This window comes from Canis aureus, chromosome 8 (genome assembly GCF_053574225.1).
Source record: "Canis aureus isolate CA01 chromosome 8, VMU_Caureus_v.1.0, whole genome shotgun sequence".
In the NCBI taxonomy this organism is placed as follows: Eukaryota; Metazoa; Chordata; class Mammalia; order Carnivora; family Canidae; genus Canis; species Canis aureus.
The window spans coordinates 37381538-37405015 of NC_135618.1; the positions used below are offsets into that span (position 1 = coordinate 37381538).

Sequence of the window (23478 nt, forward strand, 5' to 3'; positions counted from 1 at the left end):
TAATACTGTTTGTAATAGGAAAAACAAATCTCTGAATCAACCCAATTAATCTATAAATAATGAATAGAGCTTGGGGGAATACTCAAGCAACAATGAAAATAAACCATAGCCAACAAAATGGGTCAACAGAAACAGAACACTGAACGAAAAAAATAAAGTTATTAAAGAATATGTTATGAAATTATATATCGTAAGGCATAAAAACAAAAACACAGAGTTCAAGGAATCAGAGAAATATGTAATAACACATTAAAAGGAAACAATATGTACAAAATGCACAACAGCGTTGGGGTAGTGGACTTACAGGTAGACACCAGATAGTACTGGCCATGTCCTAGCTCCCAGTCTGAGTGGTAGAGTAATAAGTTATCTCTTTTGTTATTTTGCTTTATAACTTACAAATGTTATGTTATTCTTGTTAGTTGATATTTGGCTCTTCACAGTAGGGAGAAATTAACACAAAATAAAACTTACATCTAATTCAAAAAACAGGTCCCTTTCTTTACTTGCAATCTCATAATCTGCTCGGAGGGCCAAGTCGTGGATTTTGGTACATTCTCCTAAATCCATGCGCTGTGAGAAAGAAACAAAAATTTACACATGAACATCTATGCATCGTAAAAAGCATATGATCTGGTGTTTCAACTGTCACCAAAATAAATACCTTTTTGAATACTAAACTATAATAAAAATATTAAGAAACAGTATATACCCAAGAAACCTTATTTCTCTTTCACCCTGATTATTATGACTTTAACTGTGAAAGTTTCTGTCTCTTTTAGACCTAGAGATAATTGGACTATTTATGAAAACCATTATTAATTAGCTTTTGCTAGTTGTATTTTTGCATCCGTCATAGAAGAAAAGCCTATCCAGTGGGGCACCTGGGTGGCTCAGACAGTTGAATATCCAACTCTTTCAGGTCATGATCTCAGTGTGGCCCCACATCAGGCTCCCTGCCAGCCAGCCTGGGATTCTCTCCTACTCTGCCCCTCTCCCCACTCAAGCTCTAAGTTAAGTAAATAAATAAATCTTAAAAAAAAAAAAAAAAAAAAGGAGCAGCAGCAAGGCAGCAGCATCTACTCAGCAAACAGCAGCGTGGAGGAGGGGAGAGATTACAAGGAAAGAGCCAGAAAACAAGAGTATTATCAACAGAATGAACTTCTAGGCATTCCTTCTTGTAATCTTCACTATGCAAGTTGCTCAATGCTTAAGGTGTAGAGGCAAGGAAAAGGAAAGAGCAGAGAGCAATCAGGTTTTGGCAATTACAACACAACCTAATGCTTGGCTTTGTGTATCTCTTTGTATACCAGAAGGCAGAAGGCAACAGAATTGGCCAATTTATAGTCAAAAATTCCCCCTAACATTGTCCTAACCTAGTAAATGACCCTGGATAGAACTGGAGACATAGAATTGGGCCACTCAGTTGCCCTGTTTGAGAAACAAAAGGTTGTTACCAGTAAGAGTAGCCTAATGTGCACATGTTGTAAGCACATGTAGAACAATTAGACAAAAGTATATTTCTTAACTAAGAGTGCAGATCTCTGTGATGGCACCCTCCACCTATGGCCATCAAGCAAAAGGTGGCCAAAGGAAAAGGAGAGCAAAAGGAAAGTTTGTAGTCTAAGGATCACAGTATCAAGTCACATAGTGCAAGTTAACAAAACCCAGCATCACAATAGGAGACACCTGTGAAGTCCACACACTTTGTGTCTATTTAACTGACTAGTAAACAAAAATTATAAAGTCTAGGACCTCCTTTAAGCTTAAACTACAACTATGTCCAGCTGAGTTCAAAAACTTCATGGAAGGACGCCTGGGTGGCTCAGTGGTTGAGCATCTGCCTTCAGGTTAGGGCGTGATCCAGGGGTCCTGGGACCAAGTCCCGCAACAGGCTCCCTGCAGGGAGCCTGCTTCTCTTCTCCATCTGCCCGTGTGTGTCTCTGTGTCTCTCATGAATAAAATATTAAAAAAAACAAACAAAATAAAGTAAGTCTCCACAAATGAAAAGCAAGCCCTATAACTACAAAATAAATGGCAGATACCAGAAATGCTTAAAAGCTAATAAAAGCTCTGTATCTCAAAGAAAACCTACCACCAGAAGAAGCAAGCACTAAAACCTTCTACTACTAAGCATCTTAAGTATAAATCAGGGGATCCCTGGGTGGCTCAGTGGTTTAGCGCCTGCCTTTGGCCTAGGGCGTGATCCTGGAGTCCCGGGATCGAGTCCCACGTCGGGCTCCTGGCATGGAGACTGCATCTCCCTCCTCCTGTGTCTCTGCCTCTCTCTCTATCATAAATAGATAAATAAAATCTTAAAAAAAAAAAGTATAAATCAAATTCTATTCTAGAAACTCCAACTGTCAAGAATATTTTTGACATTAGTGAACCACCCCTGAAGCAAAAATTCACTGTGTTCATTTGGGTGAGAACTCTCAAGGAGTCACTGTTAATTCACGCTGAGGACAGGCCTAGGTGCCATGGTTACTCTCTGGCTGTAGATCTTCAGCTTTGCTGAGGAGGCAGGGAAGTACTGGCCAATTCCCCCCTGGCAGCTAAACACCAAACAGAGCTGAAATACCACAGAAGTCCTCTTCCACAAGATTTTAATAGGTTGTTAAGTCTGGTGTGTCAGATCTGTTTTACTGAACAAACACCTGTGTTCTCTCCCCTCTGGTGGTCTCACACTGCTGACAGGGAAGGGTACTAAAAGCTTTCCAGAATGTTTGGAAAACCAAATTTCTTCCACTGAGACAAGTTACACTACCCTTCCTCCAGCTTTCTTACTCTCCCAAACACCTTAACCAATACTGTATTTTCCCATTAAGCCTCAATAAAACTAGAACTTCCATTTCTTCTTGCCTCACTTCTCTAATGACAAGAGATGGTTTTGAGCAACAACTTAGTCCTGGAGCAGTCCTTATAAGACTGAAAGTTACAACCACCTTCATTTAGCCACTATGCTCTAAAAATTTAATCACATTCATTTCATTTTCAATTTTACACAAAACACAAACTCCTCAGAAGACCCATCATTCAACTCTACTCCTCACTTGCCACTTCCACGGAGCCCACACCAGTGAGGCTCATCTTTTACAAGCACCCCCACCCAATTTTCCAATCCTCACCCTAATCGACCCTCAGCAGCCCCTGACATGTTCATCTGCATCTTCACGAGTACATGGACTCTCCTGGGTTTCCTTTTCCTTCTCCTCCTCAGTCTGCTTCTTGTTAGACTCCCCTTGCTGAGCCATCCCCCACCAACCCCACACCGGAGTGACCCTGCTCAGTTCATGGCCTCTCAAAACTCATCTCATTCCACAGCCTCTGCCTGCCTCTCCCTCTCACCACTTCAGACACGGCAGCAGCATGCCTGCTGTCCCTCGGCTCCATCTTTCACCTAGGGCATAACCCTAACCTGTGCACATGTGTTCTTTCTCACCGTTCAAGTCTCTGCTCCACTGCCCCTGAGAAACCTTTTATCACTCTACCTAAAATAACCCGTTATCTATTTATTTATTCCATGTCCTCTTTCTCCATTGGAAAAAGTAAACATTTTATCTTACTGGCACCATATCCTTAGTGCTGGGCACACAGCAGCTATTCAATAAACATTTGATGAGTCAATCTGTACCTAACACTACAAATAATTGTAGGAAATGCCTTCATTATAGTTATTTTTCTCATCAGCATTCTGCAACAACACTATCCAGGGATCTGACCTCCCCCTCTCAAAAAACTAAAATACTTCACTTTCATGCACATTCATCCCTCTGCTCCCCCTCTGCTTCTTTTGGCTCCTCCCACTAAGATTGATCAACAATTCCAGGTTATGATGCATGCCCCCCCCCACCCGACACACACACACACACAGAGGGTCTTCCTTCAACAGTATTACAGAGAGAGAGAGAGAGAGAGAGAGGCAGAGACACAGGCAGAGGGAGAAGCAGGCTCCCTGCAGGGGAGCCACCCGGGCTGCCCCAGAATTACTTTTTAATAGTCTCTGCCTCTGTGTGTGTATGTGTGTCTCATGAATATGTAAGTAAAATCTTAAAAAAAAAAATAGTGGAAGCTATTAATCTACACTGATGGTACCCACAACAATCTACAGCAAAACCTATCTCCACACCAGGTCAAACTACAGATAAAACCTCAGGTAACAAAGGTATAGGGTCTGCCATTCACTTCCTATTTGTTCTCTATAGGATCAGCTTGAGAAGCTCTAATCTTTCCACAAGCCACTCCACACACAACAGTAAAAAAAAAAAAAAAAAAAACAAACACACAAAACAAAACAAAAAACAAAACAATTAGTCATAAAGAAAATATTTCCTAATGGATGCACATTTGACTCTTAAAATGAGCAAACAGTTTTCATATTCCATGAGGTGGCTGTACAATCTGAAAATGGTGGTGGTCTTTTTTAATTTTTTAAAATTTAATTTTTAAGATTTCTTTTACTTATTCATGAGAGACACGGAGAAAGGCAGAGACACAGGCAGAGGGAGAAGCAGGCTCCATACAGGGAGCCCGATGTGGGACTCGATCCCAGGACCCCAGGATGACGACCTGAGCCGAAGACCAACGCTCAACCGCTGAGCCACCCAGATGCCCCAAGATTTTTTTTCTTAATTTATTCATTTGACAGAGAGCTCAAGCACACACAAGCAAGGGGGAGCAGCAGGCAGAAAGGGAGAAGCAGACTCCTCGATGAGCAGGAAGCCCTGAGGTGGGCCTCAATCCCAGGACTTCAGGGGATCACTACCTGAGCCAAAGGCATACGCTCAACCAACTGAGTCAATCAGGTGCCCCGGTGGTGGTCTTTACAGGACTCCTTTTCTGTAAGTGGCTGAATCACTGTAGATAATTCTCTACCCTTTAGTCTTCTTCAGTCCTATTTGATTTTGAATAAATGCACATTCCATAAAACTAACATTTATCTGTTTGGTTCATCGCAAGTGAACATGAAATTCTAAGGGCCTATATTCATTGGATCATGTGTCGATTCCTCGAAAGAGGAGCATAACACAACACTTAAAACTCAGCATTATACGCAAGTGATTTATTAAAAATCTAAGAATTGGGGGAAGAAACGTACTTTGTTAGATCAAAAGTCTAGCATTAGCATACGTTCAAGGTGAAAACCAACCAACCAACCCAGAATTTTCAAGCAACGATAGGCTGATCTGGTTTGGCCAAGTGACACTACTCATACGACTTAAGTTGTGAATACCTTCATATAAATGATTCTACAAAAATCTGACAATTTACAGAAAGAATTTTTATAGCAGTTAAGTATGTCCAATAACATAAAATTTCACCAAACCAACAATCAGTCATTTGAAAGGCAGTAGGTAATTTCTGTTTGGTAAAGGAAAATAGAATTCAACCGTCACTGCTTACACAGTGCCCATCTCTGTTCTATGATGTTCCCCCAACCTTGAATACACCTACCGTCCCAGCCAGGATATCATGGGGGCAGCAGTCCAGAAGGTGACTCTTGCAGACACGGTCATCTGTAAACTTGACCCTCTGTCTGGTTTCGTCTCCTGAAATTTATTTGTGGTTTTAAATAAGACAATATTATCACGTTAAACACCAAAGCATATCTGGTACAATTCACCTGGATGATTGGCAGACTACCAAATACAATGAAAAGCTGATCTAGAGATATTTACGACTGGAGCGGAATACGGATGTTGTCTGATGCTAAATGTATCATGAAGAATCACACTTAATGAGATCTGACTCCGTCATTGTGCCAAAGAAGTCAAGGAATCTGAAGAGCTGAGCACCAAGGCCATTAACCCCACACATACATGTGGGCAATGATACCAAATCCCATGCTAATCAGAGGGCCATGAATCACCACGTATGACTTAGGGGAGTGTCCACCAAGAGAAGCTACATTATTAATCTAATCGTTTGCTATGGACAAATGCATAGGCAGGGTTTTGCCCAAAATCACATGAAGAAGAAAGCTTTCAAACTCTACCACTGACTGATAAATAATCTAAGACCTAGTCTTCCTATCCCCTTCACCCCCACCCTTAAAAAAGAGAGTTGGCACCTGGGAGTCACTTTTAACAAGACAATACCAAAAAAAAAAAAAAAAAAAAAAAAAGGGAACTAGGTTAGTCAATACACACTGTGAGTTCCAACACATACTGTACCCATCTGCATTCTTCAAGACCTCAGCTGCAGAATTTTATGCCCGCTGTTGAAAAGTTTTAAAGGAAAAGTTTTCTTGCCCAACCTGCAGTAAGGAAGTCAGGGGAATGATACATAAAAGTAAAGGCAAAGTGGAATGTGACAAATTTTAAAGCTAATCTCTGTATACACAGAGCTGTGTAATACTAGAGGAGGAATATATTTTAGGATTCCCAAGCATCCAGGATTAATGTCGTGTCTCTTTATTGAAAATGTTTTCTTTCTAAACTACACTTTTAAAAGTTATTTGTGAAAAAAAAGCAAACACTTTTTTTGTTATAACAGCTTAGAAATTGGTTGTGACTCACGGCTCGATGAACATGAGGCTTTTCTGCAACTCCCTTGCAGATTGATGTAGGCAGGCAAAGATACACTGAACCTTTATAAATAAAATAGAGGGGCCACAATTGTTCAGTTTGTATGAAATAAAAATATGGGAAGCAATTCAAAAGCAACTCAATATACAAAGAAAGCTAAAAAAGCACTTATTCGCCTATGAAATAGAGTGCGAAGGATCTGCACAGCCCTGCGAATGTGCCAGTGTGAACTTACAACTTCATCGCTTCGATCGGAAAGAGGAACACAAACCACAGCAGGTTACAGTTTGCAAAGGCGCAACCGCGTTCTCCTGAGACAACCAGCATCCCTACAACCGTCGTGGCACGACCTCCCTAACGCTGCCAAGTACTAGCTAGACAGAGGCTGTCCTGTGTGGCGGGAGGGGAGAGGGCTGGGAGGCACCCGGCAGGAGCCCACGTTAGAGCAGCTCAGTGCGCAGCTGCCCTTGCTGCAGAGGCCCGTCCGGCTGCCTCGGGCGGCACGAGGCTTCCTCCCCGAGCAGCCTCGGAAGAGCTCCGCCCCCCGGCTGCCCGCGGTCTGCGGCCCAGAAGCAGAAAGTCGCAGCCCCGCGAGGGGAGGGGGCTGGAGCCCCGCCGACGGCTCGGGGTCCGAGGGAGCAGCCCGTCGGGGACGCGCCGCCGGCGACAGAGAAGCCGGCGGCTCAGACAAAGGCCCGGCGCCTGCGGTCGGCGCGCGGGGGAGGGGCGTCCGGCGCAGGCGCAGACGCAGACGGTCGCGGCCCCCGCCTTAGGCCGCCCGGCGGCCTCGCCTCACTCCCGCCCCAACCCGTCGCCGGCCGGCCGCCCGGACTCACCGTCCCGGGCCGTGCCCATGAGCTGGTCCAGCAGGGCCCGCATCTGCGCCTGGGCGGACATGATGGCCGGGGCGAGGGCGGCAGGGACGGCCGCGACGGCTCCTCTCGGCGCGGCGGCAGCGACGAAGGTTGGTCGCGTCGGCCTCGAGCCCACTCGGCTCCTTCCCGCCGCGGGGGACGCCGGGAGGAAATGCGTCAGGGACGGCGTTGAGCCTGCTGGGAAATGTAGTTTCTGCGGTGGGGGGGCGGTCTAGGGCTCAAAACTCCACGGGCCGGATTAATCCAAGCGAGTTGTCCCCAGAAAAGTCCCAACCCTGATCCTTTTTTTTTTTTTTATAGATTTTATTTATTTATTCATCAGACACACAGAGAGAGAGGCAGAGACACAGGCAGAGGGAGAAGCAGGCTCCACGCAGGGAGCCCGACGTGGGACTCGATTCCAGAACCCCAGGATCACGGCCTGGGTCAAAGGCAGAAGCTCAACCGCTGAGCCGCCCAGGCGTCCCCCCCCCCTGATCCTGTTCTTGGGCCCAAGACCTAGATGTTCTACTGGGACTAAACTGAAATAGGAAAAAAAAAAAAAATAAATAAATAAATAAAATAAACCGAAATAGAATAAGATATAGACTGTGCAAAATGAGTAAGTCTTCTGTGTTGCTTTCCATGGAGCCATTTACTCTCAGACTCAGTTTCCTCTCTACTGTCAAACGGGGGTTCTGAGGCTGCGGCTCATAGGACTTGTGAGTCACATCGAGGCTGCTCTGCCCTCCGTAGGGGTCCGTCTGTGAGCTCACAGCCCGCCATCTCCCAGCGCTCTTCTGGCGCTAGCCACGTGGGAGGCTGGCTGTGTACCCTCGTGTAGAGCCCCAGCCCCCGGACGGTGGACCTTTTTTTTTTTTTTTTAAGATTTATTTATTTATTTATTTATTCATGATAGACACAGAGAGAGAGAGAGAGAGAGAGACGCAGAGACACATGCAGAGGGAGAAGCAGGCTCCATGCAGGGAACCCGAGGTGGGACTCGATCCTGGGTCTCCAGGATCAGGCCCTGGGCTGCAGGCGGGCTCCAAACCGCTGAGCCACCTGGGGATCCCCACGGTGGACCATTTTTACCGTGGGGACAGCGAACCACCTTATGGGGCTGTCGGCACACAGTTGTGTCTTCTTCCTGATTGCATGCCTCCACACCAGCACGCCCCTCCAAAGGCTTACACATCATATAGTAAAGCAGACCGGTCCTTTCTCTCTGTGCAGCAAGCCACTTATAAAACTCAACAGTGTAGGAGATCCCTGGGTGGCTCAGTGGTTTAGCACCTGCCTTTGGCCCAGGGCATGATCCTGGAGTCCGGGGGATCGAGTCCCACATAAGGCCCCCTGCATGGGGCCTGCTTCTCGCTCTGCCTGTGTCTCTGCCTCTCTCTCTCTGTCTCATGAATAAATAAATCTTTAAAAAAAAAACACACAGAGACACAGAAAACCCCTATGGGTTTCTTTTGGTGAAACTTGTCCCAGTTGTAAAGTTTTACTGAAGAAAGAATGGCTAAAGCTTTTCAACATAACAAAAAGGTGGAGGTATCTGTCCAACTAAATATCACGGAGTTATTATAAGGATATTGTAATTGAGATTGTGTGGCACCAGCACAAAAATGGAGATAGCAATGAAATAATGACAGAAAATAAAGATCCCAGAGAGAATCTGTCAGGAAATTCCCTCAATTTCCCCATGCTCCTGCAAAAAAGTCCTCTTCTCCTTAGACCCTTCGCTTACTATGAGCATTAGACCCGTAGCCATTTATTTGTGGTCTGATCCAGAAGTAAAACTTCCCTTTTTTCTCTGAGAGGGCCAAGTGATTACAGCCTTGGATTAGCTGCCTAGGTTACTGGGGAGAATAGTGCTCTCTTCCCCTGTATTTGCACTAAAGGAATGAGGCCCAGAATTTGGAGACATCTCTAGGTCCTAAAGTCTGGCCAGGAGACCTTGGGGCAGTCAGGCCTCTAAAGAAACACTAATATACCAAAGGACCATAGTGGAGGGGAGACCCTTTTATTTTTTTAATTTTATTTATTAATTCATGAGAGACACAGAGGCAGAGACACAGGCAGAGGGAGAAGCAGGCTCCGTGCAGGGAGCCCAACATGGGACTCGATACTGGGACTCCGGGGTCACGCCCTGGGCCCCCCAGGGATCCCCTACCCAGATTTTTTTTAAGCCTCCCCCCCTTCCCCCCGCATATCCAGATTTTTTTAAATGTGGCAGGTGCCCTTGTACACTGCCGGGGAAAAGAGCAAGTAACTCAATAAATGGCACTAGGTCACCTACATGAAGAAACCGCGTTGCCTTTTCTTTTCCTGACCACACTAAATCTGTCCTAAACCCAGTTAAAAACAAAACCTTAAGGAGGCCCCTGGATGGCTCAGGGCCCGGTCCCAGGGCGCGGGGTGGAGCCCCAGGTCGGGACTCCAGCTCTGCGGGCGGCCTGCGTCGCCCTCACTACCTCCCCCTGCTTGTGTGCGCGTTCTCTTTCAAGTAAATATAATCTTTAAAAAAAAAAAAAAAGACCCGAAATGTTGGGCGCCCGGGTGGCTCAGCGGTGGAGCGTCTGCCTTGGGCCAGGGCGTGACCCCGGGGTCCCGGGATCGAGTCCCCATCCGGCCCCCCGCAGGGAGCTGCCTCTCCCTCGGTATCTCAGTCTCTCATGGATAAATAAATAAAATCTTAAAAAAAAAATACGCCAAGCCCAGCAAGCCGAGAGAGGGCGGCAGGAAGGCCCACCTGGAGGCCAGCGGCCGCCGTCCCCCGCGAGTCCGCTCCGCACAACCCCAGGCCCGCCCGCCTCTCGCTCCGCTGCCCAGGCGGCGGACGGGAACCCTCCCTCTGCGCGCGCTTCCGCCGCCGCGCCCGCCGGCCGGAAGTGACGCTGGGGGCGGGGCCGGGGCGCGCGGCGCAGGTGAGTGAGCGCGGCCCCGTCCTCCTTGCGCGTGCGCGCGGCGGGGCTCGCGCGGGGCCCCACCCCTTCCCCGGCGGCCACTCCTCTCGGCCCGGGCGACCCGCCGCGGGGAGACTGCACCCCGGAGGGACCCCGCCCACGCTGCCCGCCCCCCTCCGCAGCGGGCGGGTGGAGAGGCGACCGCAGGGGCAGGGGCAGGGGCCGGCGGGCCAGCAGGTCCGACTCCCGCAGCACGGGGTCCGGTGACCGCCAGCTCCAGCCTCCGTTTCCCCAGAGACAGGACTCCGGGCAGGAAACGTTGGCCGCGCCGTAGGTAAGCCAACCTTCACTGTTCGTGCTTCTGACGGTGCCGCACTGCTGGCTGCTGCAGTTAGCTTAAGGCGCCTGAGAGCCCTCTCCCGCAGGCCCCTCGGGACACTTCCCCGCGGCCGCTCATCGGGACGGTGGACGGCAGAGTTGAGGTTCGCTCGCACTGGGCGCCGGCTCACGGACACCTGGGGGGGCCACACAGACACCGGGAGGCCTCACAGACACCTGCAGGGCCTCACAGACACCGGGGGCCTCACAGACACCTGCAGGGCCTCACAGACACCGGGGGCCTCACAGACACGGGGGGGGGGCTCACAGACACCTGCGGGGGCCTCACAGACACCTGCGGGGCCTCACAGACACCTGCAGGGCCTCACAGACACCTACGGGGCCTCACAGACACCTGGGGGCCTCACAGACACCTGCAGGGCCTCACAGACACCTGGGGGCCTCACAGACACCTGCGGGGCCTCACAGACACCTGGGGGGCCTCACAGACACCTGCGGGGCCTCACAGACACCTGGGGCCTCACAGACACCTGGGGGCCTCACAGACATTGGGGGCCTCACAGACACCTGCGGGCCTCACATATACCGGGGGGCCTCATTATACAGCTGGGGGCCTCACATATACCTACTGGCCTCACATCTGCAGGGCCTCACATACACCTACTGGTCTCACATACACCGGGGGGCCACCGCTCACATACACCTATCCTGGCTCACTGAGCAAGGGCAAGGGAACCTAGGGTTCCCTCAGAGCCTCTTGCTCCCCGCGAATTGATGGTCATCGGGTGGGTGGCGAGATCCCAGAGGAGGCCTTTGCGGGTATTTTGGGGTTCTCGGCAGCTGTGGGATTGCAGCCAAGGAGCCCGTGTGAGGTACTCCTCTGCAGGTATTGGCTGGTGGTGTCTCTGGTGCCACTGCCAGATTGCACCACTTCCTTGGTTGCAGCAACCTCACAGGGAGCACGCACTTAGCGCACTTTGCATTAACATCACACACAGAGTGACTGTGGGGTGCCAGGCATGGCGTTGGGTGCTGAGAGTGTAGCACTCCACAAAACAGAATCCCAGTCCTCAAGGGGTTCCATTTCTGTGGAAGGATACAGATAATAAACAGAATACAGAGCAGGGAGGGATGAGATGGAAATGAACCAAATATCAAGTGGACATTTATTTGTGCATTTTACCAGCTCTCTGGACCTTGTTGCACTGATTGGAGTGCTTTTGGCTTCAAGTGTCAAGAATCCATTAAAACTAACTCAACCTATGAAGAACTCCACTGGCTTTCATATGGGAAAGTTCAGAGGACCAAGAATAATAGAGGGGCCAGTGGCTTAATGAGATCATCAGGACTTGGTGATGGAGGGGGCATCTTCTCAGACCCCCATCCTCTCACATACCACCTCTTTGCCCTATTGCTGTGTTGCGATTTTTCTTAGGTTCCTGCCTCCATCCTACCTACTTATTTACTTTGCTGCTGCGTAAAAATCAATACAAAATTTAATGGGGGCGATATTTAAATGGGGATATTAAAATATCCTACATTTATTATTTATTTAGAAGTGGGAAGGGAGAGAGTCTCAAGCAGGCTCCATGCCCAGCACTAGCCCAACTCAGAGCTTGATCCCACGACCCAGAAATCATGACCTGTGTGGAAATCAAGTCGGACACTTAACCGACTGAGCCACTCAGGCCCCAAATGTCCAACATCTATTATCTCCATTTCTGTCAGTCAGAAATTCAAAAGTAGCTTAGTGACGTGACTGGTTGAGAGATTCATCTGGTCGCAACCAAAACATTGGCTGGGACTGGTCATGTGAAGTCTGGCCTGGGACTGTTGGGTTTGATTCGAGAGGATACACTCACATGACCGATGACTGGAGGCCTCGGGTCCTAGCTGGCTGTTGGCAAGAGTCCTTATTCCCTTGCCTTTCCGTGGGCCTTTCTGTGGGGCCCATGTCCTCACGCGGTGGTGGTGTTCCCGCAGAGAGGAAGATGGAAGCCACAGTGCTTTCTGTGGCCTAGCTTTGGAATTCTGATTCTGTGACACCTGCCATGTTCTACTTGTCAGCATTAAGTATAAAAGACTTCACCTTTGAAGGGAGGTACATCAAAGAGTTTGTGAACATATTTTAAAACCACTGTTGCGGGATCCCTGGGTGGCGCAGCGGTTTGGCGCCTGCCTTTGGCCCAGGGCGCGATCCTGGAGACCCAGGATCGAATCCCACGTCGGGCTCCCGGTGCATGGAGCCTGTTTCTCCCTCTGCCTATGTCTCTGCCTCTCTCTCTCTGTGACTATCATAAATAAATAAAAATTAAAAAAAAAAAAAAACCACTGTTGCACTTAACAGTCCTATGGGAAAATAGTGCCTATTCCCCATCATTCCAGCTGAATTCTGGACCTAATGCTCGTTTGGGCTCTAATTAGTTAGCTAGACCAGGGTAAGGGGCCCTCCCCAAAGTGAGAATGAATCAGTCCCACCAGAACTACAGTGAACATGCATGAAGTTGAGGTGCTATTACTAGAGAGAATGCATGTCACGGAGTCAAAGTGACCCCCACAAGTGATTTATACCGTTATTTATAATCAGGTTTTAAAAGTCAACTGCGGGATCCCTGGGTGGCTCAGCGGTTTGGCGCCTGCCTTTGGCCCAGGGCGCGATCCTGGAGACCCGGGATCGAATCCCACGTCGGGCTCCCGGTGCATGGAGCCTGCTTCTCCCTCTGCCTGTGTCTCTGCCTCTCTCTCTCTCTGTGTGACTATCATAAATAAATAAAAATTTTTTAAAAAAAGCTTAAAAAAATAATAAAAGTCAACTGCTTTTTGCAAGCTGTCGATTTCAAGCAAATGGTTAATAAATTCATTAATAAATTACTCTTCCAAGAAAACATGAGCAGAGCAAAGCAAGATTCGGACATTTATTCATACATGTGGATGTGTTTATTTTATGCCAGGCACTACGCTTTGTCCTGGGAAAACAAAGGCAATAAAAACTAGTGTAGCTGGAGGTTCCTCACAGTCTGAGGGTAGGTCTCAGCAGTGGCTCAGTGAGTCCTGAGCTGTGTACGCAGGAGTCAGGCAGCGCAGGCTCTGAAGCCACACGGGGTTACTGGAAGGAGGGCAGAGGACAGGGTCCACAGTGTGACCGGGGAGCATGTGTTGGACGCAGGATTGGGGAGATGCAACACTAGAGGTGGTGGCAAGAGGCGCGTCTGAGCTTTGTTCTAAAGTCCTGAAGGGTTTAAGTTCGGGAGTTCTAAGCAGGGGAATGACATTTTCAAAAGATATTTTAGAAAGATGTCTCTTGCAGCATTGAGGAAAGAAAATTGGACTCCAGAAACCCAAGTGGGAAGTCGTAAGAACACCACCTAAAGCAGTGGCTGTTGGAGGGTGGAGCTAAGTTAACAGGGACAAACGCTGGAATCCATAGGGTTTGTTGGATGTTTGAAAACATCTAATCTCACTCAAAACTGGTCTTTATGAACTGAATGAATTTTGTTCCCATTCTTTCTAAGCTTTATTTTTTTAAAGATTTTATTTATGTATTCATGAGACAGAAAGAGAGAGAGAGAGAGAGAGAGAGAGAGAGAGGCAGAGACATAGGCAGAGGGAGAAGCAGGCTCCATGCAGGGAACCCGATACAGGACTCGATTCCGAACCCCGGGTCACACCCTGAGCCGAAGGCAGATGCTCAACCACTGAGCCACCCAGGCGTCCCTCTTTGTATAGTTTATAATGGAGCTTAGCTTGTTTGGATGTGATGTCAAAAAAAAAGAGAGAGAAGAGTGCTGATTCTTAAGTGAACAGCACAGACTCTGACAGATCCAGCTGCAGTTCTAAAAGATTGGAGGTGGGGTGTGGAGAAGAGGTACGTGGGCCTGTAGGGTCAAACGTCAGCCATGTGTGGGTAATTGTTGAACCTGGGTGACGGGTACGTGGGGCTGGGGGGCTCTACGCTTAACGAACATTTGAACATTTACGTGACAAAAGGTTTCAAAAAATAAACAATGATAAAAATTAAGTAAATTAAAGTTAAGACCTACTGGTCTTGCAGAGTTGGCCAAAGTGATGGAGTAAGAGTTATGCATTATCTTTTCAAGGGCTTTTGCTCCCCCCTCCACCCCCTTCCCTTAGTGTAAGGACAAGAAGTAACAGTGGTGTAGTGGACAAAGGAAATAAAATCTGCCTTAGAATTCAGGAAAAAGGGGATCCCTGGTGGCTCAGCGGTTTGGCGCCTGCCTTTGGCCCGGGGCGTGGTCCTGGAGACCCGGGATCGAATCCCACATCGGGCTCCCGGTGCATGGAGCCTGCTTCTCCCTCTGCCTGTGTCTCTGCCTCTCTCTCTCTCTCTCTGTAACTATCATAAATAAATAAAAATTAAAAAAAAAAAGAATTCAGGAAAAAGGCTACTCTGTGCTATTTTCTGGACCAACTATAACAGTTATTCTATGTAGTAGTTACTTGTCCAAAAGGCAGATAGATGTTCATCCTTGACTTATGCTTAGGAGGTACTTTACGCCTCGGTCACTTTACGCTTTACACTTGTGTAAAGGAAGTGACCTTTGTGCTGAGGTTCATGAGCGCCGGCTGTGCACTGTGATACACTTGCCTTTATCCAGGAACTGTGACCTTAACATTTGTTCTGATATAAAAGATAATTAAGGACCTGTTCTTTGTAGATTATTTTCTTGGTGAAGAGAGGAAATAGTTGTTCATCCCTAAGCAACAGAACACATAGCTGCCCTGGCATGGCTTCTGCTCTGCTCAGCCAAAAATTCACTGCTGCCTACTAGGATACGTGGGTGCCTCTCAAATACCCCATGTTGAACTGCTGTTCGAATACTTGGGCTGCTCTTGGCCATGACAGATGCGGTTCCTCCTCAGGTGGAAGACATTCATACCCATTTGTGTGCATAACAGCCAGCTTGAGGGACCAGCAGTTGAGCCCACTTGCTTTAAGATTGATTAGTGACCAGAGACCCTGAAGTACAGAGGACGATTGTGTGTCGTCTTGCCTTCTAGTCCAGGTAAGTGCCCACAGACCACTCTCACCCCGTTGAACTGACGTTTGTGTTTGCCCAGTGAAAACAGCAGAGTCCTCCTGCCCTATGACAGCTCTCCATCTGCCCTGGGGGTATCCGAGTGCTCTGGTGTGGAAGGTGGCTGACCCAGGTCAACAGTGCTCACCCAGAACTTCCTAAGGCTTGCTGCTGGGCCAGCTGTGGCAGGAGGACCAGTGTGTGGTCCAGTCACAGCACAAGCCAAGTGGAAAAGGTAGTTCACAGGTCAGAAAACAGAAATGCCTAGTGAATATGTGACAAGATGCAGCATAGTGTGTGTGTGTGTGTGTGTGTGTGTGTGTGTGTGTGTGTTTTAAATGTTATTTATTTATTTGACAGAGGGAGAGAGCACAAGCAGGAGCCGGGGCAGAGAGAGAGAGAGGCAGACTGCCCGCTGAGCAGGGAGCCTGATGGGGGGAGGGGGCTCTCCATCCCAGGGCCCTGGGACCGTGACCTGAACCAAAGGCTGATGCTTCACCAACTGAGCCCCCCAGGCACCTGCATATTCTATTTTATATAAATCTTACCTTTTGGAAAGATAATCCAATGGAGTGTGAATAGGGCAAGACTTCCCCAGCAGAAAGAGGTAAGTCTACTCCCACCCAGACTTTAAGAATACTGTGCCAAGAGCAGGTGACCTTTCATTTTTTTAAGCCATCTAATGACAGGTCCCTTCAGTTTCCATGACTGGTGAAGTTAGATGTTAAAGTCCATCTATAATCCAAGATTTTCCCAAAGTTTTCCCTACATATTTTCTTTGTTTTTTAAAGATTTATTTATTTATTCATGAGAGAAACACAGAGAGAGGCAGAGACACAGGCAGAGGGAGAAGTAGGCTCCCTGCAGGGAGCCCAATGCGGGATTCGATCCCGGGATTCCGTGGTCATGCCAAAGGCAGGTGCTCCACCGCTGAGCCCTGCAGGCGTCCCTATTTTCTTCATTTAAAAAGCTCATCTGGGATCCCTGGGTGGCGCAACGGTTTGGCGCCTGCCTTTGGCCCAGGGCACGATCCTGGAGACCCGGGATCGAGTCCCACATCGGGCTCCTGGTGCATGGAGCCTGCTTCTCCCTCTGCCTATGTCTCTGCCCATCTCTCTCTCTCTCTCTCTCTCTCTCTCTCTCTGTGACTAGCATAAATAAATTTTAAAAATAAAATAAAATAAAAAGCTCATCTGGAGGCCCCTGGGTGGCTCATTCGGTTAAGTGTCCTACTCTTGATTTTGGCTCAGGGTCGTGAGCTCAGAGCTGCTTCAGATTTGGTCTCTGCCTCCCCCCGTACCCCACCCCAAAGCTCATCTCCTCCCTCCTCTCCTCTGCCTATTGAAATGCACCGCCCTCCCACTCTCTCATGTCTAACATGAGGCACACTTTCTTTCTCTTGTTTATTTAAGTTTGCAGATACCCTTGATTAATGTCCTCCTTTGTAAAACTGTCACTCTAGTAGGTTGGGTAATGCAAGTAGATCTCCTCTGGGTGCTGGGAAGCCTTCCTTTCTCTATGCTGTAGCTTCTGGGCCAAGGGAAGTGGACCTTGTCCCTCACAGAGATAAATCTTAGCGGGATCCCTGGGTGGCGCAGCGGTTTGGCGCCTGCCTTTGGCCCAGGGCGCGATCCTGGAGATCCGGGATCGAATCCCACATCAGGCTCCCGGTGCATGGAGCCTGCTTCTCTCTGCCTCTCTCTCTCGCTCTCTCTCTGTGACTATCATAAATGAATAAAAAAAAAAAAAAATTCTTAGCAAGTTATTCTCAAAATTGTCCTATAAAACCAAACTTATGGGACGCCTCAGCGGTTGAGCTCACCTGGCATGACCCCGGGGTCCTGGGATCAAGTCCCACATTGGGCTCCCTGCATGGAGCCTGCTTCTCCCTCTGCCTGTGTCTCTGCCTCTCTCTGTGTGTCTCTCATGAATAAATAAGTAAAATCTTAATAAGAATAATTTTTTAGAGCAGCCTGGGTGGCTTAGCAGTTTAGCGTCGCCTTCAGCCCTGGGCGTGATCCTGGAGTTCCGGATCAAGTTCCGCGTTGGACTCCCTGCAGGGAGCCTGCTTCTCCCTCTGCCTGTGTCTCTGCCTCTCTCTCTCTGTCTCTCATGAATAAATAAGTAAAATCTTAAAAAAAAATAATTTCTTAAAAAAGGATCAAAGTTGGGATCCCTGGGTGGCGCAGCGGTTTGGCGCCTGCCTTTGGCCCAGGGCGCGATCCTGGAGACCCGGGATTGAATCCCACGTCGGGCTCCCGGTGCATGGAGCCTGCTTCTCCCTCTGCCTGTGTCTCTGCGCCTCTCTCTCTCTCTCTGTGACTATCATAAATAAATAAAAATTTAAAAAAAAAAAAAAAAAAGGATCAAAGTTTACTTTAAAAAACTGGACCCTCCCCCCAACTTCCATGTCTGTAGAATTGCTGGTTACTCGTCCTAATGGGTTTCTTTCTGCCCTTGCTACAATTTTTATACTTTCTTAATCCATTAATAATTAGAGTGAGACTTCTAATTTTTCTGTTCTGACTTAGCAAACTGTTGGGAAAGAGCTTTCGGAGAAACAGCTCCGAAAGCTCCTGGGTCCGGTGTGCTCCAGTGTCTGGGGCTCCCCAAAGAGCTCCTGGGTCCGGTGTGCTCCAGTGTCTGGGGCTGTGATTGCGTCTTCTGCAAACAGGTGGTGGTATTCCTGCCCCCTTGATATGTTGATGATCCACGTGAACTGTTTGGTTTTATCCTCACCCATGATTGGAGCTTGCACCCTGGCGCCACAGGTGTGGCCAGTGTGGCAAAGGTGGCAGCTTTGGTGGCCTTGGCGGGCACGCCCGGGGAAGCTGAGTGCCTGGGTGTCTGGTTCCTGCAGCTCCCTGGAGCAGGTCAGTCCTGTGCGGGGAAGCCATGCGCATGGGCCGTGTGCCTCTGTTGCTCCACCTGTCCTTAAGAGTCACATCTTTTCATACATTTTCTTTCTTATCTGTTAACATTTCTCATTTCTCTTTCTTTTACATTAAGTTAAAAAGTGGACTTTCAGTTTTCCCATTAACAACTCAGAATTGATGGGAGAAAATCCCAGTCAATGCCTGCCTCCAAATCGTGTTGGCTTATTTTCTGGTCCAGGCCAGAGCGGATCCAAACAGGTACTGGGTGCGTGTCTCTTTACATCAAGACCCTTTTCCTGTATTGTCTTTTCTTCACCTTTTATATCGTAACAGCTTTTATGTTAGATGAAAAGCTCTTCCTTCCATTTTGGTAGCTGGAAAGTGTTCATTTAATTTCATAGATATGGACTGTTCCCCTTTTGGACTTAACTGACTTGGGGTTAACATGGTACCAGTCCACTAGGCTCTCTTCTCACATCTAATGTCTCTAAGGCACAGGTGCACATCATGTCCTGGGGGGACTTGCAGAAGCCTCTGTTAGGTGGGTGTGCCTATTTCAAGCCACAGACCTGTGGCTGTGGGTCTTTCCTCCGCTGGCAGATGAGGACTGATGCATAAACATGCACACAGTGTCAGGGATGTTCCAGGCTCTTGATTCTAGAGGTTTCATTGTGTTATCAGAGGCAAAATACCTTTTGAATTTCTCTTATTCCCTCTTTATGGGGAACTTAACAGAAGTTGTGGTTTTAGACAAAAGGGTAAAGAACACACCCTGTGGTGTGTTCGGGTACGTATGAAGCCGAGACTGAAAAAGCCAGGTGGGGAGTCCAGTCGGGGTAGACTTCATCTGGAAAGACATTCTTCGTGTTCTTTCCTTTGAAAGTTTTCTCATTCTGCACCAGAAAGAGCCCCGAGAACCCCAGGTAAGCATGGGAAAGTGAAAGTTCTGGGTCTGGGCATCCACTCGTAAGTCATAATAGGTTAACCATAGGTTGGAGGCAACTTCTGGTGGTTGGCCTGTTTTTGGTCCTGTGTTTTAACAGAAAGCCTCTGCTGTAGCTGGGTTTCCGTGGTGGCTGGTGATTGTCATTCCAGGAAAGTCTTACCTGGGCCCGCAGAGGGCGTTTCTGGTCAAAGCTGTGTCTTGGGAGGGCACACGTTTTCTGAAGCAAGCCCTCCAGGGCAGGGCGTAGAGGCTGTTTAGCAGAGCAGACTCCCAGCCCATCAGGCGCCTAGGCGTCAGGGAGCCCTTGGACTTCCGTGACCCCAGTGAACTCTGGCATTTGCTTTGTGCTCTGGTGTCCGGGGCTGTGATTGCAAGCGAGTTATGCTGACGAACTGCGAGTGTCTGTCTTTTCCACAGTGGGAAGGGAAATGATTGCTAGGGCGGCTTTCAGGAGGCCGGTCATTATTGTGAAAAAGAGAATTGTAGCCTGTTGGGAGTTTGGCTGTTCTCTGAGATGCCTTCCAGTTACCACAGAACCCCGTGGTTGTTGACATTCTGCCAAAAACAAACAAAACAAAGCACACAGAGTTCCCTGCCTCCGGAACAAAAGAGCTTCTACTAAGGTCTCCTCGGCGCCGCCTAGGGCTGCCCGCCGGGAGGCTGGTTCTCCCTCTCCGCTTGGAAGAAGCTCTGACCCGGCCTCCTGCCAGAAGCTTTCTTTTTTTCATTTTCTTTTTTTAACTGTTTATTTTGAACTAATTATAGACTCTTAAGATGTCACAAAAATTGTGTGGAGCTGTCCTCGTGCCCTTCAAGTGTCTTATCGGAGGCAGGAAACGGCCATTGGCGCACTTGATGGGCTGCAGCCCCGCGCTCCTGCCTCGCCGGCCTGTACGTGCTCAGCTGTGCTGCTCACATGTGCGTCTGTGCGGCAACTGGATTTGTGCAGCCGCGGTTCGGTCAGGTGCGGAGCTGACCGTCGGACAGAGGGGCTAGTGCGGGCCCCCCCGCGCCCTGGCCTCGCCCCAGAGCCCCAGTGCCCCAGCGCAGCGCCACTCCCCGAAGAGCTCCTGGGTGCAGCTGCTGTGAGCTTCTGAGGGGCCCACAGCCGTGGGCTGACCTCTCTCCATCTGCCCACCTCAGTTGGTTTTGAGGTAGATGAAGTTACAGGACTCCGGTGTGTTTCCTCTCAAAGACAGGAAACCTCTGGGGAAGGATCACAGTATCCTTTATCTGTATGTTATAAAGTATCTGTAATTTCACTGGGACTAAGTCTTGGAACTCAATTAATGATTAAAAACAGAAAAATAAATTGTTACAAGTAATTGAAGTGAGCCAGTGACTCCTACAGAAACATGCAGGGACAACTTGCTCTTCACAGAGATGGGGTCTGAGCTGCCTGCCAGCCTCTAGCCATCAGGCCCCAGGGTTGCGGCGTCCTGGGACACCCTGCACCCGAACCCTCCGTCTAAGAGGGTCTTGCCCTCCCCCAGGGGCACATTTCTTCGTGTGGTCATGGTAGCTGCTTGTGTCTCCTCTGCGTGGCCTGGTCCTCCTGTCACCCCTGCGATACGAAGACTTTTGAATTGTCAAAGATGTTACAAGGCAGAGTTTTATTTTTCAGAATTTTTTTATTATTGACCCCAATATAAAAATAACCCTCTGAGGTCAGACTTTGCCCAAGATGAGGTCTCTGGCCTTTGGCGTTGCTCACAGTGTAACATGATGTCTTCGGGCAGCTAGGTGGTCAGCCTGCAGGACTAGGAAACCTGGATGTAACATTTTCATGTTATTTCTATACATTTAAAAGAAGTTCTTCCTTTAGGATAGTGTTGGCTCTCTTTTTCTTTTTTCTTTCTTTTAAATATTTTATTTATTTATCCATGAGAGACCCAGGGAGAGAGAGAGAGAAGCAGGCTTCCTGCGGGGAGCCCGACGTGGGACTCGATCCTGGGACTCCAGGATCACGCCCTGGGCTGAAGACAGACGCTCAACTGCTGAGCCACCCAAGGGTCCCCTGGCTGTCTTTTTCTATAGGACTCTGTGCTATGTGTCGGCTGCTGTCTCCAGACTTCTCTGGAGCACGGGTGAAGGTGTGGGGTACTGGCTGCACCTGGAACACTCCACCTGAGAGTACAGGGTTCTTGCAAAGCCCACAATTTGAAGGGGGGCCCCGCCTGCCCTGGGAGGGGTGGTGGGAGGTGAGGCAGGGGCCAGGGAGCCCTGTCTGAGGGGGGCTCAGACCATGGCCTCACTGTGATCTTGGCCACCTAGCGTCTCTAGTCATCCACCTGTGTCCTGAGTGTGGTTGCTCTAGCCTTCCCATGAATCTGGATACTGTCTAATATCTTGCCAACAAAATCCCTTTCTACCTAGTTTGGTAAAATCTCTTGGGCAAGCAAGGACTTTGCATAGAGACTGGGTAGGTAATATGGCCAAGGTGCCCCAGACAGGGGGTGGACCTCTAGGCCCAGCCACTCCCCTGGATTGTGCCCTTCCTTGTGACTTAGATTATGTGGGAAATCAGTGTTCCTAAATTGTGACTGACGTCCCCACTCCCCACAAATAGCCAGAAACATTGACGGCCTTTGGGTCACATTTGGTTAGAAAAATCAGAAAAGCCTTCATTAAATAAGATGCATTTGCAGTGGGCCTTAAGGGATGGATGCGACCTGAAAGGGAAGGATGTTCCAGGCAGACTTAGCAACAGGAAGGCATTAGGGTTAGGCTCTTCGGGGCCACTGAAGGGCCCGTCCAGGCCTGTGAGCAGCACGTGAAAATCACCTGATACGGCTTCTTCACTGGTGCTCTTTAGACACTTGGAAGACTCCACAGCATCTGGATCAGGGGCTGGTTTCAGGAGAGCAAATCTCAGCTGGGACAGGTCAACGGCGGAGGGTTCCAGCTTCTCTGCTCCACCATCTGCATTCCTCCAGACTTCACTCACCAACCACTCTCAGGACCTCTGCCATACTTGCAGCTTACCTATAGAGTCATTTCATGTAGTACTTTTCTTTAGTCAACTCACTTCTATTTATTTATTTGAGAGGGGGAGAGAGAGCACAAGTGGGGTGGAGGGGCAGAGGGAAAGGGAGAGAGAATCTTTCTCTCTTTTTTTTAGGATTTATTTATTTATTTTGAGCGAGTGCGTGTGAGCAGGGAGACGGGGGACAAGGGGAGAGAGAGTCCCAAGGAGACTCCACACCCAGCACAGAGCCTGATGCGGGGCTCAAACCCATGACCTAGAGATCGTGACCTGAGCCAAAATCAAGAATCGGCCTCTCAACCGACTGAGCCGGGTGCTCCTCATTTCTTCTGTTACATACACTTTATTTTATTTTTAAAAAAAGATTTTATTTATACATGAGAGACACAGAGAGAGAGGCAGAGATGCAGGCAGAGGGAGAAGCAGGCAACATGCGGGGAGCCTGATGTGGGACTCAATCCCAGGACCTCAGGATCACGCCCTGGGCTGAAGGCGGCACTAAACTGCTGAGCCACCTGGGGATCCCAAATAAATTCTTGAAAGAAAGGAAATGGTAGAAGGGGTCTTGGAGTGTTGGGAAGAAAAAAATAGAAAAAGCAAAACTATGAGTAAATCCAGTAAACTTTCCTGAGTCATGTTTGGTGGTTGAAGCAGGATGTGTTACACTCCTGTGGTTCTCAGTGTCTGTGGAGGAAGGGGCTGTCCAGGAGGAGGTCGGAGGACACAGGGATGTAAGGTTTTCCTGCTTCTGTCTGAGTCAGTAAAATGCTGACGCCAGTCATTGTGATAAGTTAAGTGTGTCTAATGTGATACCCAGAGCAGCCACTCAATCTAAGCAAACCGCGAGCGCCAAAGCAACTAGAATTCTACATGACGTTAAGCAACCATAGGAAGTCAGGAAGGAGAAAAACAAGACACAAAAGACAGGGAACCAACAAAACAAAAAGGCAGATTAAAGGCCTAACATATCCATGATTTCCTTAAAAGAAAATGTCTGGGGGATCC

At 48.7% G+C, this 23478-nt stretch overlaps 2 protein-coding genes and 1 long non-coding RNA gene across 9 annotated transcripts in view; 2 read left to right on the plus strand and 1 right to left on the minus strand.

Moving 5' to 3' along the window:
• The window catches only part of LUC7L (LUC7 like), a 35889-nt gene extending 28352 nt beyond the window's left edge, over nt 1-7537 (minus strand). Inside the window, exons 1-4 of one of the 6 annotated variants that reach the window (XM_077905895.1) lie at nt 7364-7536; nt 6519-6589; nt 5455-5549; nt 475-573 (exon numbers count right to left, since the gene is read on the minus strand). In XM_077905895.1, the coding sequence (XP_077762021.1) occupies nt 475-570 (96 nt within the window). In that variant the 5' untranslated portion in view covers nt 571-573; nt 5455-5549; nt 6519-6589; nt 7364-7536. Of the gene's footprint in view, nt 1-474; nt 574-5454; nt 5550-6173; nt 6590-6762; nt 7056-7363 lie in introns of those variants that run through there. The other 5 variants (XM_077905899.1, XM_077905897.1, XM_077905900.1 and 2 more) reach the window with 5 other exon arrangements.
• Nucleotides 6968-7986, plus strand: LOC144318722 (uncharacterized). The gene is made up of 2 exons (XR_013384772.1): nt 6968-7491; nt 7703-7986. It is a non-coding gene; the product is annotated as an uncharacterized LOC144318722 (long non-coding RNA).
• Nucleotides 7987-10378: 2392 nt separating this feature from the next.
• Nucleotides 10379-23478, plus strand: part of FAM234A (family with sequence similarity 234 member A) — a 36205-nt gene continuing 23105 nt past the window's right edge. For both annotated transcript variants that reach the window (XM_077905892.1, XM_077905893.1), the window contains exon 1: nt 10379-10624. The gene's annotated coding sequence lies outside the window, so the exon portion shown is untranslated. The remainder of the gene's footprint in view (nt 10625-23478) is intronic.